A 15,804-nucleotide genomic window follows, 5' to 3' on the forward strand; every position below is an offset into this window, starting at 1 on the left:
TGCAACCAGACATTAAAGATTATTATAATTATTATTATGTAAATAAAATGCAATAATTCAATTATAATAATATATTAGTATAAAATATAAGAGACAGAAACAACGATTGCAATAAAAACTCTAGAGGAATAGAAAGTACTAATTCTAGGAAATTTTTAAAGAACCATTATTTATCAATAATCCCCATTAAATTTGATATTTTTACCATCGAATGTATTAATTCGACAGACGAATTTTTCTTTAAATATGCTTTAATAATAAATATTACATTTTTTATTATCTTTAATTTGGAGTTATTTTTTTGGAAGATTTATAGTATCAAAGATGATTTCGTCACCATATTAATTATTTATCTGTAAGGTCACTTCTTATTAATATAAATTTTAACAATAATAATTACGACTGAGCAATTTTTTGACATTATTTTAATACAATAATTTCATAAAACTCGTCTAAATATACAATACAAAAATACCAAAGGTTAAGATATGTTTATTACATTTTTTACGTCGGCTATGAAAACATATAAACAGTATATTCGGTAATCAAGTAAAGAAATGACGAAATAAACGAGAGGGGCACATATATTACATTTCGTTGTAATACAACACAGACAATAAATAATATATCTAGTAACGCTCAACAACTAAACGCTAACTTCAACAATGCGCACAGTGTTATGAAAATCCGAAAAAAAATTGTAAGATGGGAGGTTTAATATAAAAAAGCGTTATTAGTTTTATTAGCATCCGTAAACAATTCAAATATTTATTTTAAAATCACATTTTAAATGATTTTATATATACCGGATAGTTCGATTTTTAACAAAGAAAAAAAAAAACGACTTCAGTACTGATTCAGATTGGATAAAAACATGAAAAAAATACTGACAAACACTTTAATTTTAAGTTGTTTAAAAATGAGGCACTTCACTACAAGAATGTGTGCATAAGCTTTATAAAATATCTATCCACGGGTATTACCTAACGCGTTGCTTTGGGAATAATAATTATTTTTTACAACCTTACTCTATCGATTACAACAGCAAAATTAAGAGTTTTTCGAGAAAAGTGCGGGTTGTATTCCTGACCTATGCCAAAGATTTTTTGAAAATCTTTGAAAGCAGCTTTTTTAATATAAGATGGTTCCTACGTCGACTATAATAGTTAAAATATTTTGTCCGCACTGACCGCTCCCAAAAGAACAGCCTGTATAATACATCCAAACTAAGATTAGAAAAACCAATGACCTATACCTGTCAACTGTCAATTGCAAACTACAGTTTGCAAGGAAAATACTTTGCATATAATTATAATGATTATTTCTATATTTTTTTATTAAGTCTTAGTACTACAAAATCTATTCAAAATATATTGAATCAAAACATATTTCCAGCTAAGACGTCATAATATGGCGGAAATTCATTCCTATTCTTAGTTTGGATGCATTATATATTCGGTGAATTCAAAACACTGTACGCATTGCCCTATTCACATCAAAGTTAGCGGTAAAGTACTACCACTTTTGTAAGTTACGCAAGATGTACCTGCACAGAAATATTATTTTGAATGGCGCGAAAATATGCCAGCCAATCAGCGCGCGTCCGTCTGCTATTGGTTGTTGCCTATTCGCCCTGTTACAGTGCGACAAGGCTCTCTTGGCACTTGAATGATATTGACGGGGGGGGCGCTGTATGAGAACAAAGGTTTAGACTATTCAAACAAAAACAAAGGGGACACTTGACGGTAACATATTAGTTCCGATTTTCGCCACGCGCCAAGATAGGCTTGTGAGACAGCACAATCTCTAGTTTTTGAGTTTAAAATTTTATCGTCTATATTTCATTGGTGTGCATTCGGTTTTAGTCGGCGTTAGGTTGCGCTTATCCACGCAAACGAATATTGCCGTTGAGTCTTATAAAAGTGGTAGTACTGTACACGAGTGGTGCGGACTACGGACTACGGACGTCCCGCGGTCCGCTACATACTACAACACCGGTATGTAGTGTTAGGCAGTACGGACTTCTCAAATTGGCCGCGTGAAGTTGGCGGGGAACATACCCTTCTCATTGGTCGACTCCTTTATACCCATTAGCCAGCCTCCTCCTACAAAAAAAAATACTTTTTTAATTGGTTGTAAATGTTTTTGGTTCAAATTAAATAAAAATTCTAGATGAGATGACGTATACGTATCATAATAATATTATAGGGTTAAAAGATTAAAAGGGCTGATTTTTCAATCGCCAAATGAACTAAAACCGATGAGTAAAGATGTATTCCATACAAGAACTGTCAATACCTTAGATTTGTTACGGAGTTAAGTTATTCAGCGATTGAAAAAAAGTGCGGCAAAAACTGTGGAACCAACTAAATGTGTATTTTAAAACCCTACAAATTCCTAAAAGACCTCCAACGAATTGACGGTTCCTCTGGTGCTGCAAATTTTTATGGGTGGCAGTAATCACTCAGGCCTGCTCGTTACCCGCTATTTTATTTTAAAAAAATGATGGCTATACTACCAACTTATCCCGACAGGTGGCGTATAAGCGAACCGGCCATAAAGGTCGTATCATCTGTAGAATCGGCTAGACTGAGCTGTCAAATGACATATTAAAAAAATTTGTCAGGTAAACATGAAACCTCCTTAGTCAAGTAAGAAACTATGAGGATGACAGCTTGCATTGGCCGTACCTCTTGTGGCGCCCTCTAAAGTCAGTTTTACCTGTGGATTCCCATTGGGTACACATAAAGTTACCTGTTCGTCTGGATCGTCGTACTCCACAACGCGGATGATGTCGCCCACCTCGAAGGACAGCTCGTCGCAGTCCTCGCGCGTGTAGCGGTACGTGGCGCGCACGCGGTACAGCGTGCCGGCCGGCAAGCCCGCCAGAGTCGCTCCTGGACCATACAAATACACTATTATAGCAAGGTAAGCGTCTATCGTAGCAGTATGATGGATTTTTTTTTTATTGTGAGATAGGCTCGCGCTTGACGACAATCATGCCTGAGAAACAGAGCAATGATGAGGTCTAGGTTGGAGCGCACTCGCCTACAATATTCTGTCGCAATTCCAACATATTACTATGATTTGATGTACCACAGCATGACATTTTATATGTATCTACTAGTACATAGGTATGACTTCAATGGCGCTTGGCTGCAAAAAAAACCTGCCGGCAAGCGACTTTTGTCGCAACACGACACTAAAATTATATTAGTTCTCATCTTGAGCTGCTTCGTGTCCTCTTTATAAGAAGTATACTGTTAACATTGACTTATATATATATATTACTTCGTATGGACAGGGCTATTGAACAAACAAAATGGCACCGACTCAGTGGTGCTTTAGCACCAATGCAACCTCAGTGACGTCTGGATTTCAAACGAGTCGTTCATTAGTATTTAAGAGGTGGCGCTGATTTAATTGGTTCCAAAACCGTGAAAAATTTTGTTCGCTTGACCATAATATCTTGTCGTTTATATCGATAACTGTTAAGTTATTGAGAAACAGCGTTTATTATTTGCTATTAATTTATGTAATTAACGTAACTACCAATATAAGTCTAAATATATAAAAGGAAAAGGTGACTGACTGACTGACTGATCTATCAACGCACAGATCAAACTACTGGACGGATCGGGCTGAAATTTGGCATGCAGATAGCTATTATGACGTAGGTATCCGCTAAGAAAGGATTTTTGAAAATTCACCCCGTAAGGGGGTGAAATAGGGGTTTGAAATTTGTGTATAGTCCACGCGGACGAAGTCGCGAGCATAAGCTAGTTAAAATATAAAAGGTTAACTATAACTGATAGCATGAAATTTTAGATAATAAACAGGTTAATTATAAACAATACTGAGCAATCAAGCCAAGCGTTAGAAAAAATCTATTAAGCAAGCCATTCCAAGAAGAATAGATATTTACAAAATAGAAATTCCGCAGCCTGTAAAAATATATATGTAACAACAAACATAACATACTATTAATATACATTTATAATCATTAAAAATATTGCTTATAAAAAAAAAATTATAATTTAAATAAATATTTTACAAAAACCGACTGTGCAGGCAATAAGGTGAGTTATGTAGGTACTAAAACTTTCTATGCAATATACGGGTTACATTGAGAAGTTACATCGGTCAAGTACTTAAGAAATTCCTGAATAAATATACAATGAACAAAATTCTCCATTTTTAAATCGGTTAAAATTAAAAAAAAGTGATAATTATGTGTTAAGGCCGAGCATTCAACAGTTAAAATTAATAACTATGTGTAAAAAACAAGCAAGAGCGAGATGCATTTACAGTACGCGGCAGAAAATAATGTACATCAACCTTTAGAAAGAGCGGTTTTGTAGAGTATTGTCTGTGTCACATAGGTATGAGTGATAGAGACAACGCTCTACAAAGCCAAAATCTCATTCTAAAGGTCGATGTACATTATTTTCTGCCGCGTATTGTAGAAATGAAATATATGTTAATAAAATCTGTGCTCGAATTTTCACAGCCAGTGAATGATCAGCCTTAAGTTCACGACATTCAATTTTGTTTATGGAGAAGTGTCAAAGTCATTGCCATAAATATAGTATTTTTAACAAGACCATCCATGGGCAGCTTCACATTAATTTAAAGGTAAAGGCTATTTGTGATTTCTTTATTTACATTAAATTGTTGTAAAGTAATTTTTTGTTGTTTATTTTCCACTAGCTGATGTCCGCGACTTCGTCCGCGTGGATTTACGTTATTCAAAATCCCGCGGGAACTCTTTGATTTTCCTGGATAAAAAGTAGCCTATGTGTTAATCCAGGGTATAATCTATCTCCATTCCAACTTTCATCCGAATCCGTTCAACCATTTTTGCGTGATTGAGTAACAAACATCCAAACATGCACTTTCACATTTAGAATATTATTAGGATATTTTACCTTAGGTAAAACTCGCATATTAGCAACTTTTTTTCAAAACTTTTTTATAAAATGTTTAGACGGGGTAGACGCGACGACGATTGATAAAAATCTATACTAATATTATAAATGCGAAAGTGTGCGTCTGTCTGTCTGCTAGCTTATCACGGCCCAAGCGTTCAACCGATTTTGATGAAATTTGGCCAAGCCATGGTCACTACAGAGCACGGGTCTTTCCTCAGTATGAGAAGGGTTTAGCCATAGTCCACCACGCAGGCCCAGTGCGGATTGGCAGAGTTCACACACCTTTGAGAACACCATGGAGAACTCTCATGCAGCTTTTCCCACGATGTTTTCCTTTACCGTTAAAAAGAGTGATATTTAATTGCTTAAACGCACATAACTCAGAAAAGTTAGAGGTGCGTGCCCGGGATCGAACCCCCAACCTCCCAGATAGGAGGCGGACGTCATAACCAATAGGCTATCACAGCGTGAGCCCCTAGTAGGTATAAATTCAGATTTTGTAACGTTGGAGTAAAATGGAGCCAATGGTTCCGGTTAAAAGTTGTGAATTCTGTGCTACCGACATTTACTTTACAATAATTAACCCTACCTAATTTATGTTAATACTAAATACCATAAAATAAATATACAACCTTACAGTGTGGCTAATTCTGTAGTACACAATCTTTAAACTTAACTAAATCAACAGATCTAAATCTAGCGATCCGTTCACCGAATCCGAACGAGTTTTCCGCGGGGAGTATTATTTCGCAACGTATAGAAATATACAATGTTAGTTTTAGTTAAGGTAGTTTGATACATCATATTTGTTCCTGAAAGATAATTTTCTGAATTTTCCCAGATTTGCACAAATATGAAGTAAATGAGTATTTTTGACCAAAGTTTTTATGGAAAAACATGTAGATGTGTAAATGTTATGCGCGCAAAACTCATTACCATAAGCCTTCGATGTATGTATTCTACTATTTTCGAAAAACTAACTAAAATTTGAATATTCATTTTTGACCAAAGTTTTTATTGAAAAACATGTAGATGCATAAGTGTTATGCGCGCAAAACTCATAACCATAAGCCTTCGATGTATGATAAGTCTACTATTTTCGAAAAACTAACTAAAATTTGAATATTCACCACCGTAACATAAAAACCGAAACACGTGTCGAACGAATATTTTGACATAAAGAAATTAATTATATGCAAAATTTCATAAATATTTATTGAAAATTTACGAAGTTATAAGCTTGTTGTGTTGAGTCGTTGTCCTCGCTAAAACATGGTCACCCAAGCGAGCGGCTGTGAGCGAACGGGACGGGTAGCGTCGATCGTGCGCGCTCCCGCTTGCGCAGCTCGAATCAGCTGGTGCATGCGGTCATTCAACTAGGTGTTCAAACTTGCAGGATTTTAAAGTATTTTTTGGTCAAAATATAACCAGTTACAAAAATGATTGCAATCGATTCTGAACAAACTACTTTCAGGTTTTGCGTATACTAAAACTAACGTTGTAGTTGTATATAGACCTGTTCACTCTTATTAATAAACATAGACTAGAGCGCTATTAACTTTATTCCAAGTTGTAAGTCTGCAGTAGCTACATTTCGTATTAATAACACAGAGTAAGGAGGAAGTAAAATAATGCGACTCTACTCTCGGTGTAAAATTTACTCCTCGGTGCCACATGGTTTAACGGCTGACTAAGCATAATCTACGCACTAAGTATGCATATTTTGACCATCAGCCATAGCGTTTATGTTTGTTGTGTATGATAATAATCAATAAAATGATTTTTGATTAATGATATTTGTGTTTTCATATCATAAGTTTGTAACGCAAATTAGAAATGTACTTACCTACAAGATCAATTCAGATTATTTCATTGATAATAAAAGTGAAACTGAAGCGTTTTCTGAGTAATTAATTGCCATCAATACTTCCAAATTCCCAAACAAAAATGGCGGTGCAAGTTATCAGCTGTGAAGTCAATGTCAACAAAAAATACTGTCACAGTTATAGGTCCGCTGTCTATATCGTCTGTCACTGTCACACACAGCATTCAGTTCGTTCGCTGACTCTCTCTTTTACTTTTTAATAAAGGGCTGCCACACGTGCACGCTGTCATTCTGAAGTAAGGCTGGCATTGTTAAATCGGGCTTATTCCATGTTTATTAATAAGATTGTTAAAACGAAGCTAATACTACGTTGGTCCTGGAAGTAACTAGTCCAAGTGTAGCTTAGGATAATGCTTGAAGTAAGCATTTTTTTTAATAAGGGTGGTTTAGTTTAGCATTTGTTAGATTTAGAGATTGTGTACAGTAGAATTAGCCACACCGGCAAACTTGAACAAATGCGCGGTATCGATTTTCGGGGATTTCTAACTAACTAGCACGTGATTGGTTGATGCCGCGATGTGCCAACTTTCCCCCACTACGCTTTTTGCTGAAGTTGTTTGCCAGTCACTATTACCAAAATATTTTCCACTTTAGTACACTACACTTACCGACGGGTATGTCATACACTTCTTCAGCTTTAGGCGTCTGGTTGGGTTTGTCCGTCTCTTTCTTATCCGTTGTATCGTTGTGCGCGTCGTCGTGCTGTCTCGCTTCCTCGTTGTTGTTGAGCTTGGGTACTGCGCCCGGTGACCCTGGGGAAGGCGAGCTACTCAAGCCACTACTGTGCGTACCGGTCGTATGTACAGTGGACGGGGTTTTGTGAACTATACTAGGGGTGCGATTGGGGGGATTCTGTGAACTAGTGATTTAACGTACCATAATTCAAAATGTCTTTTAAGTTCATTGTTATGTAATGGGTATTTGTGGGACAGAAAAACTTAAAGCTTTTGTAGACATAGCAATAATTAAATAAATTTGTACCTACCTATTGATTAATAGCGTGATATTTTTTTCTATATACCTACCTAGAATATGTGACGTGCATTTAAAACATGCCGGTATAGCGTCGTACTTGATTTGATGATTGTTCACCAAATAAATAAATTTATCTACATACTATGTAACTACAATTTCGGTACCTACATGAAAAATACAAAATAAAAATAAAATAAATCACCCACTTCGCTGGTCAGAGTTTATTTAATCTAATGTCATCTGCTTTTACTTTCATCATGGTCGACCCATCGCTGACTCACTATTGAGAATGGGTCTCCTCTCAGCATGAGAATAAGTTTGTATGCCGATCCGCACTTGTCCAGCGTGATGGTCTATCGCCAATAGAATTGTATTATCCTCCATCTTAATACTCTCGGGTAGCGAGGCGGAGGTGTCTTGATGCACTGGCGGTGCGGGTTCCAGGGTCATCGGCACCCCCAGCGTGAGGGGTCACCTATCCCAGGGGCAAGGTAGTGAAACTCACCGACAGGGATGTCATATAGCTCTTCAACCTTCTTATCCTCGGGCGGCGCGGCGGGCGTGACGGGCGGCGAGGAGGGGTCGCGGCGCGCGGGCGGCGCGGGCTCGGGGCTCGGCGGCGCGGGGGACACGTCGCCCCCCGGGGCCGGGGACACGTCGCCCCCGGAGGAGGGCGCGGGGGACGGCGAGGCGGGCGTGGAGGGCGGCGAGTCGCCGTTGAGCGCGGGGGACGGCGCTAGCACACACGACACACGCTCACACACATGCGGTTATTGCGGATATTGTGTAACTTGAGACCTGACTCTATGTAAAGTAGGTTCTTCAGTATGAACTCAACGAAAGCACGCAGGGTTAGGCCCGGTCTCCACCTAAGCAGAGCGGAGAGGAGATGTGTACAGTCAACCAATCCGATTTTCTAAAGGCGACGTGATAATTTTTTCACGTCATCTATTTTGAATCTGATTGGTCGATTGAACGCATCTCTCTTCTCCGCTTAGGTGGAGACCGGGCCTAGGATATGTTCAGGCTATAGAAGTCGGTGCGACAGTAGTAAGCGTAGAACTATACTCTATCCACGGGGAGAAGTTAATATAGGGCTCTTAATATTTGTATGGGATACAAATTACAAAGACAAAAAGTCAGTGGTCGTTAACAATTTTGAGCGAACAACCAATCACAAACGAGCCTATGTTTTACGGACTAACTTTTTGGGTTTTTATTGGTTTGGTTGGGTATTAAAGTCAAAATCGTTCACGCCCACTAGTTTTGTGTCTTTGTCATTTCAAAAAGAGCCCTATATTAACTTCTCGCCGTGGGTTGAGAGTAGTAAGAATTTATAATTTGATCTTTTTCATATTAAACTTCTTGAACTACAATTGTCTGTAAGGTCTCAAGTTACATGCTAGAATTGTAATACGGAATATATCTACAAAAATTTATAAATCGTTGTCATAATTAACGAGATAATTAATAATACCTAATTCTTTTGTACACCTTCTCTAATCTAAATTGGCAGGTCTCGAGTCTCGACCGAAGTTAATACTAATAAATCAATCCTATCTGCAATCTGTCGATAAGTTGCTTTGCAATTTTTCTCAAAAATTGTATAATTTTTTTGACAAATAACAAAGTTAATTGATTACCTCTATCCACAGAATAAAGATAGATAGTATATATAGATTTAGAAGTGCTATCTTTTCCGCATTATGAATTTATGAAAGGATAACAGTATCATTTCAGTTTACAGATTGTGTACAACATAATTGCCCACATTATCCATTTTTTTTTTGCGAAAGTGTGTTTGTTTGCTGGTTTATTGGTTTGTACTTCGATCACGTCGTATCGGAGCAACAACGGATAGACGTGATTTTTGCATGGGTATAGTTAAAGACCTGGAGAGTGACATAGGCTATTTTTTAAACAGGAAAATCAAAAAGTTTAAATATCTAAACCCATGCGGACGAAGTCGCGGGCATCAGCTAGTTGTCTTAAAAGTTCGCAAAATTTTTTGGAACTCCACTTGTTTTTTAATTTAAAATTTAAGTAACCTGAGTGATACCTGAGGCGGTTACCACAATAGAAACTAGATGGCGCTGTTCAATCGATGACGTAGTCCCGAACAAATGTACCACCGATAGCAATCGCACTAACGGAGTTTTCTGCAATCTGGACTATATATAGAAGTTTCAAGACATAACCGTCGGCCCAGCTGGCGCTACCGAGCACAACCAACCGCTCGGTGGGAGATCTCCCCTTTGGTACGGTCGAGCCTGCACACCGCTCCCGTACATTGGTGACCCCGACGTGATCAAGAATGGTCGCACACCTCAACAACCGACGTGATCAAGAACGGTCGCACACCTCAACAACCGACGAAATCAAGAGTGGTCGGCACACTACAATAGCCGACGTTGATACAAGAGTGATCGCACACTAGAACAGCCGACGTCATCGAAGATCAACCGCACACCACAGCAATGCGCACATAACGTGATCAAGGGTGATCGCATACATCGCAACACCTTTGGATCACACACCGCAAGCCCGACGTCTCCTCCAACTCCAAGTCTACAGCAACAGCAATCACATCGAGGCCTGTAAGACGGATGTAGCACAGCTTCGGGGCACAATGGCTCTGCACTCCATCACCAGCTACAAGCGTCCTGGTCCACCGCTTCTCTGGATGGTTAGCAGCCATTGCCCTTCCTTCACACGCCTTCACGCTACAGCGCCACCTCTCTTCACTGCTTCACACTACGCGTTCGTCTCGGAGGGAGTTGTGGCGGTTACCACAATAGAAACTAGATGGCGCTGTTCAATCGATGACGTAGTCCCGAACAAATGTACCGCCGATAGCAATCGCACTAACGGAGTTTTCTGCAATCTGGACTATATATAGAAGTTTCAAGACATAACCGTCGGCCCAGCTGGCGCTACCGAGCACAACCAACCGCTCGGTGGGAGATCTCCCCTTTGGTACGGTCGAGCCTGCACACCGCTCCCGTACAAGTATCTAATATAACTAAAATTAGCAGTCCATTCTCAAAACATTCAGTGTTTATAAAAACTTTTGTCTTGTCGGAATGTTCGGTCGGCCACTAGCTTTTGATCTAAAATGTAGTAAGTATGTAATTTTTTTATAATATTTTTTTTTATACATACGAGTAATTTGATTGTTTTTATTTGTCGATATTTCGACTCGTGCAACTAACTGAGTCGACAAATAAAAACAAACTAAGCGTGGTATTACCCATTGTCCATCTACAATATACCACGAAATAAGCTTGAAATCATTAGTAAAAAATATTTTTTGACTTCCTAACTAGAATACAAAAATTAGTACAGTGACAAAAGTTTCCACAAACACACATTCCACACAACACACACATGTCATCCAACATAGACACACTTGGACACATCACTACAATATCCAACAGTTGGGGCACTCACTCTGCACGGTGTTGGTGGGCGAGGCCGCGTTGCCGTTGGTGGCGGGCAGCAGCGCCTTGATGGACGGCTTCTTGTACGAGCCGCGCTGGCTGTCCATCGCCAGCTTGTCTGTTATCGCTTCCAGTTCCGCGTATACCTGAAACACAACAATATTTGGAGATATGACTTGATAACAGTACTTGTTATAACTTTGTAGAGTACGCGGCAGACAGTAATGTACATACATACACCACCCTACCGGCAAAGCCGTGTCGCCAAGTAATTTAGCTTTCCGGTACTATGCCGTGTAGAAACCACAGGGGCATGGATTTAATAAAAACTGCCATACCCCTTCGAGGTTGGCCCGCTTCCATTTTAGAACGCATCATCACTTATCACCATGTGGGATGACAGTCAAAGGCTAACTTGTATCTGAATAAAAAAATGTCTACGTCATAATAGCTATCTGCACGGCTTTCAGGCATATCCGTCCAGTAGTTTGAGTAGTGCTTAGACGGACAGTCAGTCAGTCAGTCGCCTTTTCTTTTTATTTACATAGATTTAAAACCATTGGACAAACCTTTGAACTCTCGGAGTGGAACAGCTGCTCAGCGCTGAACAATGTCTGTAGATTGTTGACGAAGAACAAAACGCGTGAGTCGTATAAGGCTGGCAGTTCGTCGTGCAGTTCCGAGTTCAGGATCTCGTATGTGCGTTTGGCTTCCTCTAGCTGCTCCCGACCTTTGGTTACCTGGAAGGGAGATTATCATTATCATTTACTGAAAATATTGAATTATAGCATAGCGGTGACCAGTGGCGTGCACAGGGTTTGAAGCCAGGGTAGGCATTAGTTAGGTAGGAACCTTTACTGGCAGATCATAATGTAAAATTTGCATTGAGCTATTACAACTGGGGTAAGCAGTGCATTTATGCCTCTATGACCTGCACGCCACTGGCGGTGACAGCCTAGTGGTTTGAATTCGACGCGCACTTGTCCGATTTTTCTTCTTCGTCTTCATGTGCCTCTCCATTATTGAAGGTCAATAGTCAGTTGTCTATACTTCTCCTTGTTCATGGCTAGGCGGAATAGTTCTCCAACTGTTTTTATGATAGTCCACTCCATTATGTTACGAAGCCATGAGCCATGACTTCTTCCAACCCCTCTTTTTCTAGCTATTTTACTCATCATAATTGTCTGCAGCAGGTGGTAAAATATGGCCCAGGTACGAGATCTTGCGCTGCTTGGTGGTTTTAACTAGCTTGGTCTTCTTCTACATTCGGGCAAGAACCTCAGCGTTAGACACCTTAGCCGTCCAGCTCATGAGGAGCATCCTGCGATACGTTTACATCTCAAAGGCTTCTTTTTCGCAACTCCTACACTAGGTTCCATGCGTCACAACCATATAAAACTCCAAGTCAAATGTACGTTAGATTTATAGAGAATTTTCTTATTAGCCGTCAAAAAGGCAATAATGCAACTGCACTGCGTTTGCCATAGATGATATCCTTAAAAGTTTTTTTTTTTTAATCACCCACCTTTACGTCGTCTCTTCTTTTGGCCGCATTCGCCTGCAGATTCTGAAAACTGTGTCTCTGGCCATCGTAGTCCACTAGCTTCCGACCCCGTTTCTCGATCTTTTTCTGAAATTTACATTTTAAAAAATTAATACAAAAAATATGGTGCTTCAGTTTTTCAGCTCGACCTGTTTACGGGTAGATACTAGAATTACTAGATACTACAGTAGCCGGCAAGAAATATTGTACATCGACCTTTAGAATGAGATTTCGGCTTTGTAGACCGTTGTCACTCATACCTATGTGACGTTTTGTCGGTCTCAATGACAGCGTTGAGACCGACAAAAACACTTTAGGAAAGAGATAGCTGTTGTCTCTGTAGACAACCGCTATCTCTTTCCTAAAGGTTGACGTACAATATTTCCTGCCGGGTACTGTAAGAGTTTAAAGACCAACTACATTTGGACTGCAAACTGACTGCAAAACAATTGGGACGCATTGTTATTGCAGTTGACACAACTACATCGCAACTGCCGACCGACTGGCGCAGTCCGCATGCAGTTTCTTGCAACGAGCATTGAATTTGAACAGAATTTGGTCCAATGGTCAGCATTCTGCTGTCCTGTCTCACCTATTGGAAGGTTGTCACGAAAGTTTCAAGGTAAACTCCTACTATAACTTCAAGGAAGTAGTTAAGCGGATTGTCGCCGAGAATGTGCGACAACTCTTGACACAGCTTTTGAAGGATTCGATCATGTAGTCATTAGTAAATACAAGTGCCCAAAGTCAACTCTCCCTAGATACACTCACCCTAACTTCAGGGAACTGGTTGGTGTAGGTGTTGAGCGGGATGAGCACTTGGTCGCCGAGCTTGTGCGAGAAGTCCTGCCACAGCATCTCCATGTTCTGCGCCTGCACGTACATCAGGTCGTGGCCCGACCAGCCGCTCTCGTACACCTCTGTGATCGCTTCCATCAGCGACTTGGACGCTGTTTGAACCGCTGGAAAGGATAAAAACATACTTAAAATCTTTTATAAATAAATAATATCTATCCCGGCTGTACTCACGTGTCTAGTCGACGTTAGCCCGACTAGTTTCGAACCCATCCGGGAACTTAAAATCTTATTAATATGTACATGATTATCAATGCGAAAGAATGTATGTTTGTCTTTCAATCACGCCGCAGGGGGACGACGGATCAACATGACTTTTTTGCAAGAATATAGTTAAGAACCTGGAGAGGGATCAGGTTGCTTTGTATCCCTGAAAATTTTCTATACAAATCTCTTGGGGGAAGAGATCGGCTTCTGAAATCTTATGCCCTTAAATGGCCACCTTCATCAAATAGCCTTTGGGATCTCACTTCTTAGCGTTTATAGAATTTGGTGAAGCATTCATCGTTGTCGTAACCGTGGGCAGGATTTGTTTGCGCGTTTGAAATCCTGGGTTGCTTAGATCCGAACTTTATTATCTCAGATCGTTATTTTATTTTCACGAATCACGCATTTTACGTCATGTCAAGTTGCAGGGGAGGGGGATATCTCTTTATCTTCTGTGGGCTTATGAGGGATGGCTTCATTTAATAGTTCCTATTTCACCAACGCCCAAGTTTCTTATTCTCTCCTGAGAGTATATTTTAATAAAAAAACACATTGAAGGCCGTAGGCATTCAATACTGAGCCAACTAATAAATAAGATTAATTAATACTCGAGGGACTTTACGACTATGCCGTGAATATTAGGTACATGTAGCTCTACGCTAATTCAGTAGGTGGTAGATCATAGTCGAGAGAATTCAATAAGCTTTTACGCTAACATGTGCGATTTTACGATGCATAATCACCGAATGACTTTTTCAGCCTTGGCTAAAAATAAAAAATGTGCCACTGAATCACTGAACATTCTTTTTAAACTTTTCTGAAACTTTTAATTTACGTTTTTGATGAAAGAAAATCTCATGAGCACACTACTCAATATCTCCTGACTCAGAAGTTTCAAACCAATACCTGAGTCAGGAAAAATTAAGGTATATGAAAAGAGAAGAGCCCTAATACGGCCCTTGGAAGACGACAGACAGGATTCCTTTGGCAGAGCGGCCGTGCCTCAAGCCGAGGCAAATAAAGTGGGGGGATTTTCTGCGTTAACCAGTAAAGAGAAACTTAAAGAAGTGTAATTAATTACCTCGTATGCATCGTATATAATTGTTGAATTCCTTTTGAAGTCTGGTGGCGGTCTGGTGCTGTCGGTTGAAGTTCTGCAGGTGCTCCTCAAATATGTCGTCTAGTGTCCGGTCTACTTTGCCGAGGTTTTGTAGCAGCTGGAACAAGAAAATATTCTTATTAACAACTAGATGGCGCTAGTAGAAATCTGAATGGCGCTTGTCTTTCATACCTTTTGGAAGCATAAAATTAAATAGTCCTCACACATTTTATATTTTACGTTCTTAATATCTCAATTAGTAATTCCTTTAAAAGGCTGGGGGCTTTCTGAAAAAATTGTAGTTCAGGATCCAAGGACTGTTATGGTTATCTATGTAGTCACATTAATAAAGACTGAGCCAACTAATAAATTACATTAATTCATACTCAAGGGTTTTTAATATAACATGCGGTTGTATGCTTAGAAACTTCTGTTTTCTTTGGTTGGACACTTAGTAGAAATAGTTTTAGTATTGACTTTTTCAAGTGCGTGCGACGCGACGTATCAATCACCTAGATAGAAAGAGGTTCTGGTGGCTATCGCTGGAATGAAAACGCTAGCATACACCTGCTAGCTCTCATCGCAATTGATGACTGCGTGTCGAAACTTACGAGACAAGGCCTTTATTTTTACCACGTGAAGGGCGGTAAAGGGTTTTAATTACGTAGACCAGTTTAGGTAGCTTCTTCGTCCTGCACGAGAGAAGATCTCTCTTGGATCGCTGAACAAGTGCAACACATCACAGGCCACTGTTATTATCAAATGCAAATAGTTGAGATATGGTTGCGTTATGCTACTACGCGTAGATTGCATCAGTAGTTGGAGCAAACTGTGGCTAAGTAGGTGTGACAAGTGTGTCGGATTTCAGC

At 39.6% G+C, this 15,804-nt stretch overlaps 1 protein-coding gene across 1 annotated transcript; it reads right to left on the minus strand.

The window, feature by feature from the left end:
• Positions 1–2,628: 2,628 nt before the first annotated feature.
• On the minus strand, positions 2,629–15,082 carry LOC117996051 (myc box-dependent-interacting protein 1-like; the record flags this gene model as incomplete). Its single annotated transcript, XM_034984057.2, has 8 exons — positions 2,629–2,897; positions 7,425–7,568; positions 8,297–8,527; positions 11,242–11,377; positions 11,801–11,971; positions 12,757–12,861; positions 13,546–13,736; positions 14,918–15,082. Coding segments are annotated over 8 exons (1,397 nt in total), but the record flags the coding sequence as incomplete, so codon positions are not given.
• Positions 15,083–15,804: the final 722 nt, after the last annotated feature.

The sequence above is a fragment of the Maniola hyperantus genome, unplaced genomic scaffold (assembly GCF_902806685.2).
Source record: "Maniola hyperantus unplaced genomic scaffold, iAphHyp1.2, whole genome shotgun sequence".
Taxonomy (NCBI): Eukaryota; Metazoa; Arthropoda; class Insecta; order Lepidoptera; family Nymphalidae; genus Maniola; species Maniola hyperantus.